Genomic DNA, 19,702 nt, shown 5'->3' on the forward strand with positions numbered 1-19,702 from the left:
TTACTGGACCCAAATCTTTATTGAGCCAAGTTTATTAACAGAAGTGGAAGCAAGTAAGAAAACAAACAATGATTGGCTTAAATTATTGCATATTATTCCATTTCTAAGAATGGTAAAAATTATAAATACATAATTTGTAGTAAAAGCCTTTTTTGCCAAAAAAATATTCCGCACATTCTTTAAAGAACAACCACAAAGTTGTAGAAATGATGCTATAAAGAGGTGGGGTGGGGGAGGTTTTCCTCCACTAAAACTAAAAAGTGCACAACCAACATCATGGTGCTATCTCTATGGCAGACAAGTGTTACTGTCGCCTGTGCAAAGCAGATCTTTTATAACAGTACTAAAAAGCTGTCGAGGTGGGAGAAGATCAGAGGAAGAGGAGGAGGAAGAGAAGAAGAAGAATGCATAGCACTCCAAGTTACAGGTATTGGGAGCTCAGCTTCTCAGGGCACTCAGGTCAGCATGTCCCAAAGGCAGCAGCAGCACAGTGCAGTCCAACATGCCGTCAGGCAGGTACTTTCACCCGAATTATCCCTTCGCCGCTCTTCCACAACATACACTGGGAAGAAGAGAAAACACATGTCAAAAGAGCTGCACGGAGCTGTGATCTCTCACAAGCACTCATGATGCAAGAACAGGCCTGTGGACCTCAATTTGGACTTCATTTCCATAACTGCTTTCCCATGGCCAAAGGACTTTCAACAGCCTCGTCATGCTTTGGCAGCCAGATAGCTCACTTTCACCCAACATGAATTCAGCATGTTGTATATAGTTCAAAACGGTGACAATATATACACAGAGAGGCCTAGACTTCCCACACACACATATTTATGAACTCGAGGATTAAGCATTGACTGCTTTGTAAATAAGAAAGTTTTGAAAATGATTTTGCCCTTAAAAGGCAGCTTAAACCTGTTTAAAAATTTTAAGTTTAAGTTTTTCCAAGTTCACCTGCCCTGAATATTTAAAGAACATGCTAGGCCATATAACTTTTGAGAAGTGCAATGACTCCTGAGCCACAAATAATCTTTTATAAATAAAAATCCAAACTTTAATTTGCCAATGTTAGGGTTATGAGGTGGCTCTAGCCACAGGGAACTTGCCCCTTGCCAAGGTTGTTTTCACCTGTCTCCCTGAAACTTTTAAAAATAAATTAAGTATCTCGCTCTTTTACTAATGTAGAAATGCAGTATCCTATCCAATTAATTAGCAGGAAATAACCCTGCTCCTGCCTTCCAGAATTCTGACCAATGAAAGCAAAAGATACTGGAATGACTGATATGCACTTGGGTACTTTTAAAAACAGTATCATTAAAACTAGTAAGTCTTAAAAGTATTTTTAAAACAGAACACTTACCTGTATGTAAGTAGATTTTTACTACTCTGTGTTGGCCTGGGATCCTATTCTCAGAACACCCCTAAGGATAGCCCCCCCCTCAAAAAAACATTTCTGCCTTTGTGCCTCTATGGCCTTCCTAAATTCAGCAAATGCCTGGACCAAGGCAGACTGAAACTAACCAAGCAGGTTTGTCTTGAAATCTATCTGGACCTTCCTTTCTCTCCTGCTAGCCTGAATGAATGAAGTGAATGTAGCAAATGCCATTTGTGTTTGCATACACACAGAGAAGACATTGTTTTGCTAGACTCCAGCATTAGCTGGCCCTACAGTAGTGCTACTCTTGACACCCCCATTGCTTCTTGGCCCTGCACTGACACCTTAGAGTTACTGGAGGACTTTCCTCATTCTGCTCCGTGTGCATGTGTAAGAATATCCACTCTCTCCTCTCCCACCTGTGAGAAGTTATTTCCTCCTTATCCCCTGTTCTGTGGTGTGTAACACACACCTGAGACGCATGCCAGGTTAACCTTTAAAGCCCTAAAAGGCTTGGGGACCAGGTTACCTGAAGGATCAACTCTCCCCCCTCCATATATACTTCCCCCCCCATATACTTAGCCAGATCTTAAGATCTTCAGAGGCAAGATGGGTGCCTACTAGGGAAAGGGCCTTTCCAGAGATGGCATCTCGGTTACGGAATGAAGGAATTTTATACCCAAAGCCCTGCCAGCCTCATGCCAACAGAATAGAAGATGGACAGCATCCTCCCCCTTTTCCCATGGGCTGGCAGGCTCTATCCACCCATTTATTTATTTATTAAATATATATCCCATCCTTCCAGAAGGAGCCCAGGGTGGCAAACAGAACACAAAAAAACCACTCTAAAAAATCTTAAAAACAGACTTTAAAATACACTTAAACAAAACATCTTTAAAAACACCTTTTTTAAAAAAAAGCTTTAAAAACATCTTAAAAAGCAATTCCATCACAGATGCAGACTGGGATAAGGTCTCAACTTAAAAGGCTTGTTGAATGAGGAAGGTCTTAGTAGGTGCCAAAAAGGTAACACAGATTATGCCTGTCTAATATTTAAGGGGAGGGAATTCCAAAGGGTAGGTGCCACAACACTAAAGCTCCACTTCCTATGTTGTGCGGAACGGACCTCCTGATAACATAGTATCTGCAGGAGGCCCTCAGCTGCAGAGCGCAGTGATTGACTGGGTATATAAGGGGTAAGACAATCTTTCAGGTGTCCTGGTCCCAAGCTGTATAGGGCTTTGTACACCAAAACCAGAACCTTGCAGTTTGCCTGGTAGCTAATGGGCTATCGCCCTGGGCTCCTACTGGGAGGAAGAGCAGGATATAAATCTAATAAATAAATAATGGGCAGCCAGTGCAATTTTTTCAGCAGCAGGGTGACATGCTGGCAATACCAAGCTCCACTGAGCAGTCGTGTTGCTGCATTTTGCACCAACTGCATCTTCCAAACCAACCTCAAGCACATTACAGTAACCCAGCCTGGAGATTACCAGTGCATGGACAACAGTGGTCAGGCTATCCCGGTCCAGAAATGGCTGCAGTGGTCTTACCAGCCAAAGCTGGTAAAAGGCACTTCTAGCCACAGGTCATCTGGGCCTCTAGTGACAAGGATGGATTCAGGAGCACCCCAGATGATGACCCTGCTCTTTCAGAGGGAGTACAACCCCACCCAAAGCAGGCAATTGACCAATTATCCAAACTTGGGAACCACCAACCCACAGCGCCTCCGTCTTGCTATGATTCAGACTCACGTTTATTGGCCCTCATCCAACCCACCACTGAGTCCAGGCAGCAGTCCAGGGCTTGCACGGCCTCTCCCAGTTCAGATTTTACAGAGAAATACAACACCTCGCCCCAAATCTCTTGATGACCACTCCCAAGGGCTTCATATAGATGTTAAACAGCATTGGGGACAAGATGGTACCCTGCGGCACCCCACAACACAACTGCCAAGGGGCCGAAAGTCAATTGCCCAATGCTATTCTCTGAAAATGACCCTGGAGGTAGGATCAGAATCACTGTAAAACAGTGCCTCTGATACCTATCTCACTAAGTTGGTTCAGAAGGATACCATGGTCAATGGCATCAAAAGACATCGAGATCACGGAAGAATAACAGAGTCAAACTCCTGCTGTCCTTCTCCTGATAAAGGTCATCCATCAGGGCGACCAAGGCCAATTCAGTCCCATAATCAGGCCTGAACCCAGACTGGAATGGGTCAAGATAATCTGTTTCATCCAAGAGTACTTGCAATTGCTGCGCCACAACCCTCTCGATCACCTTCGCATTTGCGACTGGGCAGTACGTGTCACAAACCAATGGGTCCAGGGTGGGCTTTTTCAGGAGCAATCGGATCACTGCCTCTTTCACGGTGGCTGGAACCATTCCATCCCACAAAGACATATTGACCACACCCTGGATCCACTCGGTCATATCCCCTTCGGCAAGCTTTAATGAGCCAAGAAGGGCAAGGGTCAAGAGGACATGTTGCTGGCTGCATCATCACCAGCACCTTGTCCATGTCATCAGGCCGCATAAACTGAAACTGATCCCCAGATGTTTCAGCAGTTGTCACACTAGACACCTCAACGGGGGCTACAGCAGATGTAGTAAGATTGCGAGCAACTTTACCCACAAAGTACATTGCAAACAACAGAGTCAGCTGCTCTATCTACTGGGAACTCCCCCAGGGCATTAACAAATCCAGTTGAACTGGGGGAGTGTCAGGGAACAAGAGGACTTTGGATGCAAAGTTTCCTTGAATCCATCCCAACGCTCCTCTTTTCCCCTCCTACTGCCAGGGCACCGGGTTTCTGTGACCACACCAAGGAGGCCTGCATTGGGGGAGGGCTTCCTGCAGCAGCTGTGGATCTTTCTCTCCGTCCACAGAGATTGTTTTGTCTGTGAGTCCCAGTGCTGTAGTAACTGCTTCTTTATTAGAGAAAGATGATGCTTGCCTGCCTGCTTGCCTTGCTCTGAACTAATATACAAAGACAGCAGAAGCACCTTAGAGGCTCAACATGAAACACAACAGCAGGGAAGATATACAAAAAACTCTATGGCCCCCAGGCACATCCTCCCAGGCACACTAGGTTTGTGCCCTTTGTGTATTTTAGCTCCTTGGGAGTTCCTAACTCTTGGACTGAGTACACACCATACAACTTAGAGCACGCACACACTACCTACAAGAATCCTATGAACTGTAGTTTGTTAAAAGTGCTGGGGATTGAGCTCAGTGAGGGGTAAACGACAGGTTTAGGGTGTGTGTTTTGAATGTGCTTTAAATGTATGGTGTGTACGCAGCCCTAGTGACATCCAGACTGGATTGATGCAGCGTGCATTGCCTTTGAAGAGTCACTGGAATCTTCCACTGGCCCGGAATGCAGCTGCAAGCGTGCCAATGGCTGCTCGTCCCAAGGAGCATGTAATGCCCATACTGCAACAGCTACACTGACTTCCAGTTAATCCCTAGACACAATTCAAAGTGCTAGTGATGACCTTTAAATCCCTACATGGCTTGGGCCCAAATGACCTAAAAAGGACCACCACCTCATATTGAGCCTTCCAGATCATTAGGATATGCAGGGAAGGCTCTTCTCTGCTTCCAACAAGGTGTGACTGAGTGGAGCATGGACTTCCTCTGCGGTTACCCTGAGGCTATTGAACCCTTCAGCAAGGGAGGCTTGGCTGACCACCCCTCTCAGAGCCTTCTTCCACCTAGTTAAAAATGTTTGTTTCAGCAGGCTTTGACATGCTTGGCCGAGGTGTTTTAAACTAGAAATGCAAGTGGTACCATTTAAACTGCTAGCATGAAATAGGAACCCCCTCAAAGAAAAGGAAAGTATCCAGCCTCTGCTTGATTCTTTTCCTCACTCGCTCCTTGTTTCTTTCATCTTTATTGCTATTTAGTTCCTCACAGTTGGAAGTTCTTCCTAATATTTCTCAATGACTGCAAGGGTTGCAGACCAAAAGAAAGACTCAAGCTCCACCCTCCGTTCCCTCAACCTTGGTTTTGAATGGGTTTTTTGGCTTCCTGCCATTGATTAGCATACACAAGGTAACTGAACAAGTATTCTCAGTGACTGCTCGGCTTCTTCATACCTTTTGAAGCTCAAACAATAGTAAAACTTCAAAGACATGTTATTGCCTCATTCACTGGCCACAGCAAAGAGAGCGCCATAATTACCCTCCTTTTGCAGTTTTGCAGACTTGGGATGACTTTTTGGGTTGTTGTGTAACATGTTGCAAGCCATCCTGAACATTGTGGGATGTAAATATTAAATAAAATAACCCACCCTCTTTGGAATAACTCAATTTGGAATAACCTGTCAATGAAAGCAAGCTATGAGAAACAGACCCACATGCATAGAACGGCCATTTTCTTCATCAAGCGGAAGAAGGACAAGATATCATCCCTCCCAACTTCTTAAGGTAAAATCCTCAACCCATATTGCACACCTGTTAAGACTTCATGGTTCCTGAAAATAGTTCACGTAAATCTGAGGCGCATGGAAGGTCTATGATCCCAATGTATTTTTATTTGCTTCACTGCAACCACGAAGAGGCCATCATTTACATGAGAGGTTCTAGGAGATGACCTATTAACCCTTTGCCCTGTGCCAGTTCCCCAATTTACAATCACTCTGAAGGTGCTACTAGCCGTGGGAGGACAAACAGTATCCACCACAAAGGCCAATTAAACTGGAGAACTGGTGTGTGCATGTTAAGTTTGCTCCCTCCGTGCCACAACCACCCTCTCCCCGCAACTTTCTAAGCACAAGATATGCTGGGAGATCCCATCATTATCACCCACGTTTGGCATTCAAGCTGAACCAGGAGATTGGTGCCAGCAGAGCCACAACATGGGGAGAAGCACAGAGAACAAGGGTTGCCAACATGGTGCTTGTGGTCACACATTCAGCTGCAAAGGCCTTCCCTGGGGTCCACAGGGCTCCCCCACAAAAAAAACAAATCAGGCTTGAAAGAAGCAGTCTATTGCAATCAATTAAATTAAAATTACAATTCCATGCAGTGTTTGGGGCTATGTTCCTTTAAAGGGTCCTCTGCCCAGCGTGTTCCCAGTGAAAGCAGAGACATCTAGGACATCCTTGCAGTCTCTTGGCCCTTGGGGTGGGAGGGGGGAAGAAAGTTAAAAATAGCCTCCGAATGTGACCTCCAACTAGTTCCACAATTAGACACAACTTGACTTAGATATAAATAAGGAAGCATTCCAGATTGAAAAAAAAGGACATTGGGTGGGTCTGCAGCATTTTGAACTTTGTAAAGTAGCGCACACAGGGAGTGGGGAGGCATTTAAGAGATGCAAACATGCAGGTAGAGAATAACAGCTTAGAACTTTGCTCTGAGGTGGGGTAGCTGACTGATTTCTAGATACAAGTAGCAGTAAAACTGCTCATTATAGAACTAGCTGGGTCCATTTCAAACGGGAGCATTTTGCAAGATGCCTCAGCTGAGGGAAGTAGAAAACTCGCAATTCCCGCTGACTCTGTTTTTCCAAATGGTCTGTTGTGATGGTGTTTGCACAGACACTGAGCTCTGACTAATGCAACCTACCACTTCAAGCAACATTCAACAAGATTCAAATACAATTTCTCTCACCTTTCAAGCAGGCAGTATCAGTTTATGATCTGAAAGTCAAAGGTTTATGGCAGCCAAGCATAAGCGGGCCAAACTAGGGAGGGTGGTGGGAAATCCATTACTGGATTTCCAGGGATTTTTTTCTTAATCCAAAATTCCCCAGGGGCAGAGAGATTTAATCAGGATTCCCAATCTAAATCACTACTCCTGAACCTGCTATTTGCCCCATGAGGTGAGATGGGGGGGGGAGGGGACGACAGTAACTATTATGTCGAGGGAGCAGTTTTTTCTTAATTCTTAACATTTAAGAAGTACCGTCTTTAATATGAAACACAATACAAGAGCCACAAAATGTCATACAGAAAAGGTGTCCCCAATAATAATAATAATAATAAATTTAATTTATGTGTCGCCTATCTGGCCAGTGGCCACTCTAGGCGACGTACATACAATAAATATGGCAGAATACAATACAAAAATACAGTGAAATATATAAATTATAAGAGCAAACAATACATAATAGGAGGCATTTAAAACAGAAGAATATTAAGCCTCCCCAGAAGTCCCGAAAGCCTGCTGAAAAAGCCAGGTCTTTAAGGCCTTGCGGAACATATTCAGGGAAGAGATGTGCCGAAGATCTTGTGGGAGGGAGTTCCAGAGGGTGGGGGCCGCCACTGAAAAGGCCCTCTCTCTAGTGCCCGCCAACCTAGCTGCTTTGGTTGGCGGGACTGAGAGAAGGCCTTGTGTGGCCGATCTTGTCAGGCGGCATGATTGGTGGCGTTGTAGGCGCTCCTTTAGATAAACTGGGCCGAGACCGTGTAGGGATTTAAAGGTTAAAACCAACACCTTGAATTGGGCCCGGAAAACAACCGAAAGCCAGTGTAGGTCAAACAACATTGGCGTGATGTGGTCCCAGCGACGACTGTTTGTGAGTAATCGAGCTGCCACATTTTGAATAAGTTGTAGTTTCCAGACTGTTTTCAAGGGTAACCCCACATAGAGCGCATTACAGTAATCTAATCGAGAGGTGACCAGGGCATGTACTACCAGTGGGAGCTGATGAACAGGAAGGTAGGGTTGCAGCCTACGTATGTGTAGTTGGTACCAAGCTGCCCGGCTCACAGCCGAAATCTGAGCCTCCATGGACAGCTTGGAATCAAGTACAACCCCGAGGCTGCAGACCTGGTCCTTTAGGGGTAAACTCACCCCATTGAACTTCAGGTCAACGGTTCCCAACCTTCTCTTGTCCCCCACGAGCAGTACCTCGGTCTTGTCGGGGTTCAGTTTCAGCCTATTCCTTCCCATCCATTCACTCACGGACTCCAGGCACTTGGACACGGTCTCCACAGCCAACTCTGGTGAAGATTTAAATGAGAGATAGAGCTGAGTGTCATCCGCATATTGGTGACACTGCAGCCCAAATCTCCTGATGATTGCCCCCAGCGGCTTCATATAGATGTTAAATAGCATGGGAGAGAGGATAGAGCCCTGTGGCACACCACAATTGAGAGGCCAAGGGTCTGAAACCTCCTCCCCCAATGCCACCTGTTGGTACCTATCAGAGAGAAAGGAGCGGAACCACTGTAATACAGTGCCTCCTATTCCCAATCCCTCTAGGCGATATAAAAGGATACTGTGGTCGACAGTATCAAAAGCCGCTGAGAGATCGAGGAGGACAAGGAAGGTAAATTCTCCCCTATCTAATGCCCTCCTCATATCATCTACCAGAGCGACCAAGGCTGTTTCAGTTCCGTGACCAGTCCTGAAGCCCGATTGGTATGGATCTAAGTAATCCGTTTCATCCAAGTGTGTCGACAACTGATTGGCCACCACTCGCTCAATGACCTTGCCCAAGAATGGTAAATTCGAAATTGGGCGAAAGTTATTAAAAACTTGGGGATCCAAGGAGGGCTTCTTTAAGATGGGCTTTACAATTGCCTCCTTGAGGGCTGATGGCATCACACCCTCTTTCAAGGATGCGTTTACCACCGCCTTGATCCCCTCACCCAACTTCTCTCTGCATCTCATGATGAGCCACGATGGGCAAGGGTCAGTTAGACAGGTGGTAGGCCTTACAGTCGAAAGCACCTTGTCCACATCCTCAGAAGAGAGAGGCTGAAAATGATCCCAGCATACCGGCATGCAACCGGTCAACTCCGATTCATTCACTGTATCCACGGCGCACGGGATCGAGCTCCGTATGTGTCCGATTTTATCAGCAAAGTGCTTAGCCAAAGTGTCACAGGAGGCTTTTGACTGTTCCAAGGGTTCCTGAGCAACTGGACCGACCAGGCTTCGGACCACTTGGAACAACCTCCTGGGACAGCACTCTGCAGACGCAATAGAGGCAGTAAAGAAAGCCTTCTTTTCTGTCCTTATTGCCACTTGGTAGGCAGTTACTGCTGCTCTAACTTGTATCCGGACACCTTCGGAGCAGGATTTCCGCCACCGGCGTTCTAGTCGTCTCACCTCCTGTCTCAGAATATGCAGCCGTGGTGTATACCACGGTGCTAACTGAGTTCTATTCAGGGGGAGAGGACGTTTCGGAGCCACCCGGTCTAACGCACCGGTGATCTTTCCATTCCACTCCATCACCAGGGTTTCAACCGGGCAACCTTCAGCAGGTTCCAGTTCCCCTAGCGCAGTCAGGAATCCATCAGGATCCATCAGGCGCCTGGGGCGGACCATTCTAATAGGTCCATCACCCCTGCGGAGAGGGTGTGGCAGCATGAAGTCCATGTTTACCAGATGGTGATCTGACCATGACACAGGAGTGGAAAGAACCACTCCCAACTTCAGAGCACTTTTCTCCTCTCCCAGGACAAACACAAGGTCGAGAGCATGACCGGCTACATGGGTGGGCCCAGTATTACTAAGGTGCAGTTCCCAGGAAGCCATGGTTTCCAGGAAATCCCGAGGGGCTCCAGTGAGAGTGGTCCCGGCATGCACGTTGAAGTCACCCAGCACTAACAATTCTGGGGACAACGCCCGTACAGCTGAGACCACCTCCAGCACCTCGGCCAGGGAGTCTGCTGTGCAGCGGGGTGGGCGGTACACCAGCAGGATCCCTAAACTGCCCTTCGGGCCCAACCTCCAGTACATGCAGTCAACAAACTTGGTCCTATGGAGAGGAGATCTGGCAAAAACCAAGGACTCCCGGTAAATGACTGCCACACCCCCTCCCCGCCTGCCCACCCTCGGCTGCTGTGCGCAGCGGAAACCCGGCGGACACATGGCCTCGAGAATGGGTGCAGAGGCCTCATCCAGCCAAGTCTCCGTAATACATGCCAGGTCTGCACACCCATCCAAGATCATGTCGTGGATGAGTGAAGTTTTTTGTACCACAGACCTGGCATTGCACAACAGCAGACGAAGGTCGATAGGAACCTTGCGTCCCCCAGTTATCATCTGGTTTTGGGCAGACCCGGAACAGGGGATGGGTATAATGCATCTACCCCCTGTTCCCCTATGCTGGCATGGTCTGCCTACAGCACCTTTCCAGCGCCTGCCGCCCAGTCTTTCAATGACTTGGCCCCTCACCTCCCCTGTCACATCCCCTCCTGACTTGCACATACTCTATCCCTGTCCGCCAATCAACAGGCCACCCAGTCTAAAACAATAATAGACCATAAACCCACCCCCAAGTGATAAATAACAAAAATAAAACAAAATAAAATACAGTTAAAATCAATATAATTAAAAATTACATCTCAGTCGCACATCCACACATCCATGTATCCATACACACTCCAGTCAACCCAGCACAATATCTGTGTACCTGTCCTCTCCCCTGTACCTTCCTTGTCCTAATTTCTACACAAGGACCCCCACACAAGGACTGGAAAGTCTTGAGTCACTCCAGCCAAGGCAGTCCCTACCTATATGTTGTTGTTGCTAATTATATTTATTAGTCGCCTTTTGAGGATGTTAAGGTCTTCTAGAACCATTACGGCCGAAGTCTGCAACACAAAACCTGAGACTATCTCTTCAGGTCCGGCAGTGAGACCACTAAGCAGCAGGGGAATACCTGTCACAAATATCCAAACACAAGCTACGCACACTCCAAAGCAGGCAAGAGATCCTGGGGAGGAAGATGGACCACCCCACTCGGATGGGGTAGTCATGAATTAAAATACAGATGAGCAAGATCTCATTATGGGCCAACCCCCATTTAAGAACAGCTCCAGCAGGTGGAAAGTTGGCAGAACAACTAGGATACAGTGGCTGAGGGAAAGCGAGGAAGGAGGACGAGGCATTAAATGTCTGATTTCCCATGCCCCCAATTATTTTATTTATTTATTTATTTATTATATTTATATACCGCCCCATAGCCGAAGCTCTCTGGGCGGTTTACGGTACCTAAAAACATTAAGAACAAATATACAAATTTAAAACACATCTTTTAAAAACCATTTAAACATTTTAAACAATTTAAAATCACATGCTAAAATGCCTGGGAGAAGAGGAAAGAACATAAGAAGAGCCTGCTGGATGAGACCAGGGGCCCACCCAGTCCAGTCTCCTCACTTTGGCCAAGCCCACCCAGATGCCCATGGGAAGCCTGCCAGCAGGGCCCAAGTGCAAGAACACTCGCCTGCGGTTTCCAGCCACTGGTATTCAGAAGCAGGCTGCCTCAGTCACCCCCACCTAGCCAGTTCCTGATCCGCAAGAGGACCTCCCCTCTTATTCCGTAACTGCTATGCTTGCTCGGTAGTCTTTGGTGAGGTACCTTGCTAAAAGCTTTTTGAAAGTCCAAGTGCACTATGTCATCTCTCTCCCTGCCTAAAATCACTTTTACAGGGGTACCTCCTCTATTATTATCATTATTTATGGTTTCTAAGTCGTTTACAGACATACAACCAATTTCAAAAAATGTATACTCACATAATTAAATTACACAATACAACAATTCCACTAAAATTTTAAAATAAGCATCCACAATTAAAATGTGTGATCATGACACATATTCCAAAAAATAATTTTACCACACCAATAAAATAATAATAGCATCCAGCAAATGCACTAATAAATTGTTACAGTGTAGAATATCAAGACTTAAGAGCACAGACTTCGCAGGCCAACAGCGGTTAATAAATCTACAAGGCACATTCCCAACAACTTCTGATTCTGCGTCAAAGCCTGTCAGAAAGTTTACATTTGTGTACCTCTGAAATAAAAATGCAGAGTGTGCATGTGAGTGGCAGAGCCCCTAAAGCTGGTAGCAAGTGTAATGTGAGCCTATGCCAACAGCATTGTAACATGACCTCCACTTGCATACTCCAAAATAACTTGACTACAGTCTGAAAAGGAAAGCTTCTTCTTTGCAGAGATCAAAATGTCCATTTGCAATCATATTCTCCAACTGTCAGAGCCTCTACTGTCCCCTTGGTTCACGTGCAAAAGTTCTTGCCTGACGTCCCTACTTGTTCTCCCCCTTTTAAAAAATTTGGCTCACCTATGCAGACAAGAGATCTTCAAACACAACATCCCACCCACTCAACTATGCACTTGGAGTCTTCAAGACTGCTTAATCAGGGTGACAGGGAAGGGGACAGAAGTACCATAGGATGAACTTACACGCCATATGACACCAAGAAAAAGGGCTGGTGGCTTTGCTGCTGGCAGGCAGAGACAATGAAGCAAGCATCATTTTGGGAGCCTGACAAAGCCACAGAGCCCACAAGCAAAATGCGAATCGGATCTTTGCTGAATTTTGTAAGAGAAGGAGGCCACTCAATGAGAAATCATTAAACCCAGGTTTTCCAAACCAAGTCCACCTAGGCTCTGAAGCCTTCCCAGTCCCATGCAGGGCAGATGGGCCACTAGTCGGGGAGAGGATTCAGCAAGCAGGGACTGCCGCTTTTTATGTCCATCACTGACATTTTTGAAGAATCTGGTTTAAAAAGTGCCTTCCTTCCAGCATATTCCTGGACTGTATGGACTTAAAAAAAAAACAGACTCAAAAGGCAACCAAGCCCACGCAAGAACACTTGCCCAAGCAGTATGACATAAGCCACGAAGATGTATGGGCAGCAGCATCACAGCAAGGAGTACAGCCTGTGTTACAGCTGTTACTGGAACCCCACAGTGGACAAGATGGTGCAATGCAGAAGCATTTTTACATAATGACTCCAACCCACAATATGGGTTGCTTCAGTTGAATTTTTATTCCCAAATCCACGGGAGGGGGACAGTTCAAAGTGCTGTTGAGATTTATAGCACACCATTAGCAGTGGCTAAGGCATGGTACTCTCCTCTGCAGCTAGGCTCCCCACTCCATGAAAGGGCAAGGATTTCATGCTCCTAGCACTGTTCAGCTCATCTTTTTACATCTGGTCAGCATATTCCCCACCGACAGCACTGCTGTATCTGTCTCTAAAACTGTACTGATAACTCTCCCAGACATTGTTCTGGGGGAATGTGATGAAGGTGTCTTAAGCCAGAAAACATGCAAATCCAGCAGACCCGTATAATCTAAATGTGAGTCTGCCCCAATCCATGTTTAACAGAAGACAGAGCTGTAGTCCACCCTCCCTGCCCCCAATCTAGGTTCACACAATGTGTGAGCCTGACTGGGAGATGAGTTGCAGAGGGCAAAGAGCACCCTTCCTGGTTTGGTAAATTGCACCCACCCACCCATTTTGATGCAACTGAAGCAGAGCCATTTCTGAAGACACCAATATCACACATAACTTTGGCCCCATACACAATAAGAACATAACAAGGGCCTACTGGATCAGGCCAATGCCCCATCTAGTCCAGCATCCTATTCTCAGTTTCTAGCAACTGATATTCAGCATACTGCCTCTAACCACCAATGGATAATACAGCCATCATGGCTAGCAGCTGCCTCTAGCTTTATCCTCCATGAATTTGTCTAATCTTCTTTTAAAGTGATCCAAGCTGGTGGTTATCACAGGCTCTTGTAGGAGTGAATTCCGTAGTCTATGTGCGGTGTAAAGAAGTACTTTCTTTTGTCTGTCCTGAATCTTCTAACATTCAGTTTCATTGGATGTCCATGCATTCTAGTGACATGAGACTGTAGTCTCACAGGGGAGTTGCTCCTTTCCTCACAGGGGAGTTGCTCCATCCCCTTGATAATTTTGATTGTCCTTTTCTGAACCGTTTCCAACTAGGGATGGGGCAGAATATCCGCTGAATTGGACTCAGTATCGGATTCCGACTGAATTCATCAGTCCGCTATCTTTTTGGACCTGCACTGATTTCTTGCGGCAGGCCACGGCTGTAATCGACAAGAAAATCAACATGAATTTTTTTTCAACCCTCCCCATTTTACATAATTATCTTTGTAATCAAAGCTACTGCATTCGTAACTGTATAACTGATTATTGCCATTTATCCATTATATATTACCAAAAAAATTGCGTTATTGCCATACAATGCAAAACATATTGGCTGCCTGGCCTGCTCTAGGCTATACATGTTCTCAATGTTAATTGTCAAATCATCCTGCAATTTTGTGTTTTTAAAACAAGACAGCTCAGAGCATTCTGAATCTCCATCCTCTTGCGCGGGAAACATGATGAGAGTGACCCATGCTACCCGCCCCACCCATACCCTGCTTTTTTTCATTCTCCTGCCTTTACACAGTGACTATACAAAGTACACAGCCACACTTGGACAGGATTGCCTCTCCCCGCCCCCCAGGCTTTTGAATCTGTACTACTCTGTGTGTGTGTGAGAGAGAGAACAATAATACAAGGTGGTGCTAGTGGGGGTGGTGATGCTGCTGCAGTGCTGTTGACAAACTAATTCGAGAATAGTGAATAGCGAAAGGGAGGGGAATAATTAAGCAGCGCATCAGTTAGCTCGAGGCAAGAGACAGACTCAAAGGCAATTACTGCCTCACTGATAAGTAAATATGAAAAAAATGTCGAATACTGTGCTCATTCACGTAAGCATTTATGCTAAAATTATGCATTTTTTTCTGTCACTGAAAAAAAATGTGGAACAGTGATTGTTTACATAAATATTTACATTAAGTTATGCAATCTTTTCCTGTCCCAGAAAAAAGAAACCAGCAAATTGAATCACCAAAAAAAACCACAGAGCAGATCAAATCGGCAAGTGCCAGAGCAAGTGGGAACAAAAAAGGGTGGATTGGGATCAAATGACAGACTATCGGAATACAAGCGGATCAGAACTAGGCAGCGAACCCCATCCCTATTTCCAACTCTATAACAGAGGTGAGGTGACCAGAACTGTACACAGGATTTCAAATGCGGTTGCACACAGATTTGTAGAATGGCATTATGATATCAGCAGTTTTGTTTTCTTTCCTAATGATCCCTCTACAGCCATGCTACCCTGAACACGCCCGATCTCGTCTGATCTTGGAAGCTAAGCTGGGTCAGGCCTGGTTAGTACTTGGATGGGAGACCGCCTGGGAATACCGGATGCCGTAGGCCTAGAGGAAGGCAATGATAAAACCACCTCTGAATACCTCTTACCATGAAAACCCTATGAATATATCCAAAAAATTCATAGGGTTGCCATAGATCATAATCAACATGAAGGCATATAACAACAAACGATTCCTATGATGGAATTTGTCTTTTTCACAGCTGCTGCACACTGGGTTGACATCTTCTTCGAGCTATCCACTATGACCCCTAAGTTCTCATTCCTGGTCATAATGCAAGTCTGAAGTCAGCCCCTTCCTTCAACTATTTAGGTTCTAGATATTTTCATCAGGAAACAAAGCTCAGGAAGCTGCAGGCAATCCAGCTAAAAGAGTGTGTGTAGCACTTGTAACAGGACAAACATGTAGGAACCTGATCCAGCTTCTATTGAAACACTCTGGCTATGCAATGGGACCTGAGGCAACAGATTAAAATGAAAGAGCAATTTTATTAAATGCTACTTTTTAGGGGCTCATTGACTATGAAGCTGTAGACTGAAACACAAAGGCAACAGCTTTTTGTTGGGTCAACTTTTGTGGTCTCACTCCACTCCTGGCAGAAATGTGGAAGCTGAAAAAACCCTAACAAAAACTTTGGATTTGACTGAAATTTGTGTTGTTAATGGTAAGCTACTAGTATAATAAGCAACAGTTGTAATAACGTCACTGATTGTAGAATCTTACAGAATGTGAATTTCAGCTCACATTGCTTTTAATTGGTCCCCATTCAACACTCTTATCTTCAGTGACTGATATTAGTATTTTAGTCTCTCCTGGCTGATGATGGTTGGTTGGTTTTAAACTGTGATGTCTTAAGTGATCTTTGCATTGGCAATTCTTTTATTCTTGTGCCTCTTTCGATTTTATTGCGGAATTTGACTGCATTATGGTTATATTTTAAAAATTGTTTTATTGTGATTGTATATCATCTAGAGACAATAAATATTCATGAATATTTTTATTTATTATAAAAGGTAAAGTAATTGTTCTCTTTGGGCACAATTTTGGGCCAAGACAAATCTGGGCAAGCAGTTACACGGTGAAAAGTGGAAGGCATTCTTCTCTGAAAAATAGAATGCTCTTGTCCCAACTGTGAGAATTTGATAATCTCCAAGACAATCCTGAGAACTAAACTGCACAAGCCATATAGCCATCTATAGCCTTTCAGCCATTTCCGTAACTTAATACCATCACTCTAGAATCAGTTACTGATTCTGATCAGTTAAAACCAAGCTAGCAGATTCTTCCTATGAACATCTCCACTTAAACACTACTTTTTAGGGACTCAGTGGGCATATTCTTGAACAGAGGAACGTACAAAGTTAAAAATGTCCCACCTGGAATCTTTAAGAAAAGAAGTTCTTCAGAATCTGAATCACCATCACCTTGCAAGCTCATTATCTAATCAACTGCAGGTCAAAGGGACCTCTGCTTTATCATCTGTGGGCGTTGACACATACACCAAGTACCAGTCCACACAATGCAAACAATATGCATGGTTGTGGGGTTTTTTTAACTTTACCTTTGTCTTACTGCAGAGGCCTTTATCTTAGGTACACACATTTGGTTTCTGCCTGTACTGGATAATTAGTTACTGATTAACCTAAGAGAAATGGATTTTTAAAAATGTTCCCTTGTATTGTGAAATGTTAGATGCATATGGGAAGCTGGATCATTTATCCAATACAGGTATCAAGACAATATGCTCTTGGAACAAAACCAGCTACTTGTCAGTAGCCATTTGCCAACCTAAAAAGTAAATCTTCAGCTCTATGGGCCAACCTAATTATAGGACGGGTTTGAACATCTGTTTTGATCATCTATGGTAGGAAGATCTTGGGGGGGAAACGCTCAGAATACTAACCCTTTATACTCACCAACCTGATCCCTACAAGCAAGACAAGGCACCTTATTCAATGGGGAGTCAAAAGTTTCCCCTTAGATAACAGAAAATAAGTTAAAAAAAAAAAGATTAGTGGCTCCTCTATCAACAAGCACGTGCAGATATGTGCCTATTGGAGCACACAACCCCTGCAGAAACCAAGTCTGAAGGCCAGGAATTATCTTGTCTTTATAAATGTTGACATCTGTCAGAATTCTCACTCTTGAGGAAACTATTTCAAAATCTCTTTTCTTTTGAACCTACTATGTGACACTCCTACTGACATGATGAGATTTGACACTTGGTTTTCTTCAGTATTGTCCAGAGTTCATATTGTCTTGCTGTCGCACTGGTTGAAATTACACCAAGCGTGGCCATGTGTCCTGTTTTACAGAGGACAGTCCTCTAATTTGAAGGGCTGTCTGTAAGACCCCTACTCAGGGTCTGGTCTCGTAACGGATCTCTCACACTGGCCCGAGCACAGGTCTCTCACAATCTCACTACTAGGCGCCATCACCTAACACTCTATCGCAATACTGCCCTGAAACTGTGCCTTAGTCTCCTCCCAGCCGATTGCTACGTAGTGTCTGGGTGCACTTACAGGCCACAACCCCCCTGTATCTTTCTGCCTTCAAAGATTATAGCCCTGGGTTGCTTTGGATACCTGCTCCTGTTACACTATCACCTTGTAGTGGTGAGTGGGCTTGCGTGTTCCAATGAACCCTGTGAGCGATGCCGTTGGGAGTCATGTACTCCCAGCAGGGTCACCCCTGGCGGTAAGGTCAAGGGAGAAGAACCAGACAAAGAAAGATCCAAGAATGTCCTCAACAGTAGAACAGGCAGAGGATAATAATGTGTATGTTACAATGGCTGCGAAGGCAGATGAAGGCTGCAGCAGATAAAGGACTTCCAATCGTCGTGGTACCCATGCCATTGGATCAAAGCCTTTTTCTGTCAAGATTATGTGTTGATCGTGGTGTGCCGATCTCCCCACGTAAAACAGAATCACGCACAGGCGTCTTCTATAACAAAATTCCCATGGAGATCGGCGAATGACAACGGGGGCAGGACTGTGAATCCAGAAGCCCCTAGTCATGAACTGATACATTGGCGGTGGATACAGATTCAGATGGATCCTTCATTAAAGACTTTATTTTGGAAGACAATCTTACTCGGTCACGAGTGATCACCAAGAAGAAGACATTGATACTGTTCCCAGCTTTGGTATTTGCTCTGCCCACCCCTCAGGTCTGTAATATCCCAGCCAAGGATCAGATGTGTTATTAAACCAAAACTATTTATTTAATAACATAAGGAATAAACAAGATTACTTTAAGTTCAGTCAACATGCGTGTGGTTACATATAATTGTTTTTCTCTTTATATAACTTAGTCCTAAAACCTGCCTCACGACCCGCCTAAACACAAATCCACCCCTCCAAAACCCAGAACCAACAACTCTCCAACTGTCATTCTCACATTTATACCTTCAATCACCCAGACGCTCAGCCAATCACAACTCAGCATTCCTCAACATTTCAACCCATATACTCCCCCCTCTCACTCACTCTATTTACCACATTTACCCCACAAAACCAACACTTACCATAATTACTGTACAGCATTAACAGGGGCATCACACTGTCAGTTCAAGTTTATTTTAAATATAAAGAGCCCCAGAAAGGAAGAGCAAGGGCCTTGAAGAAGGGACAGCAGGGATCTTGAAGGTGTCCATCAACAGTACTTGACAGCAGATAAGCAGCCACACAAGCCACCCGCTACAGTCTTTTCCACAATGGCAAGATGTATGGCATTCATATTTAAATTATAGAAATAGGTTCTAAAGTTGCATTTAATCCTATAAATTAGCATATGGAAATTTTATGTAAATAAGTCTCCTGTTTGGTGGTGAAATGTAACTGGCCACCCTATTTACAGCATATGCCAGATATGGTTGCCCAAAAATGTTATTTGGAGCAAATTTCTAATAGATCTGTACAAAGCTAGGTGAATAAATGTGAAACCCTTATATGAATGGACTGATTTCAGACATCCTTACTAATGCAATAAATAAATAAATAAAATTGCTATTCCTATAGCTACAAATAGTGTATTAAAAATAAAGTTAAAGAGTGGGACCTTTTGTCAACTAGATATCTTCAAACTTCAAAGTATTTTCATCATTTTATTATTCCGTTAAATCTGATCATGATCTTCCAGATTACTTTTTTGAATTATCTGTTGGTACAACATGGAAAGCAGTTACTGCTTTGAGATTCCAAGCTATGTCCACAGTGGCCTGTGCTTCACACACCATGGTTTAATCATGAACACGTCTCTCCCCTGCCATGTGGGTCCCAAGTCGCTTCGCTCACCTGCAAATGTTTGTTCCTGTTTAATTTTTGGCTTACCACACACGGTTT

At 44.7% G+C, this 19,702-nt stretch overlaps 1 protein-coding gene and 1 pseudogene across 1 annotated transcript in view; one reads left to right on the forward strand and one right to left on the reverse strand.

Annotated features, from left to right (window-relative positions):
- Window positions 1-19,702, reverse strand: part of CYSTM1 (cysteine rich transmembrane module containing 1) — a 49,953-nt gene continuing 30,251 nt past the window's right edge. The window contains exon 4 of the mRNA XM_061587026.1: window positions 1-562. Coding sequence (XP_061443010.1) covers window positions 456-562 — 107 coding nt within the window. The 3' untranslated portion in view covers window positions 1-455. The remainder of the gene's footprint in view (window positions 563-19,702) is intronic.
- On the forward strand, window positions 15,287-15,405 carry LOC133375751 (5S ribosomal RNA; annotated as a pseudogene).

This window comes from Rhineura floridana, chromosome 1 (genome assembly GCF_030035675.1).
Source record: "Rhineura floridana isolate rRhiFlo1 chromosome 1, rRhiFlo1.hap2, whole genome shotgun sequence".
NCBI lineage: Eukaryota > Metazoa > Chordata > Lepidosauria > Squamata > Rhineuridae > Rhineura > Rhineura floridana.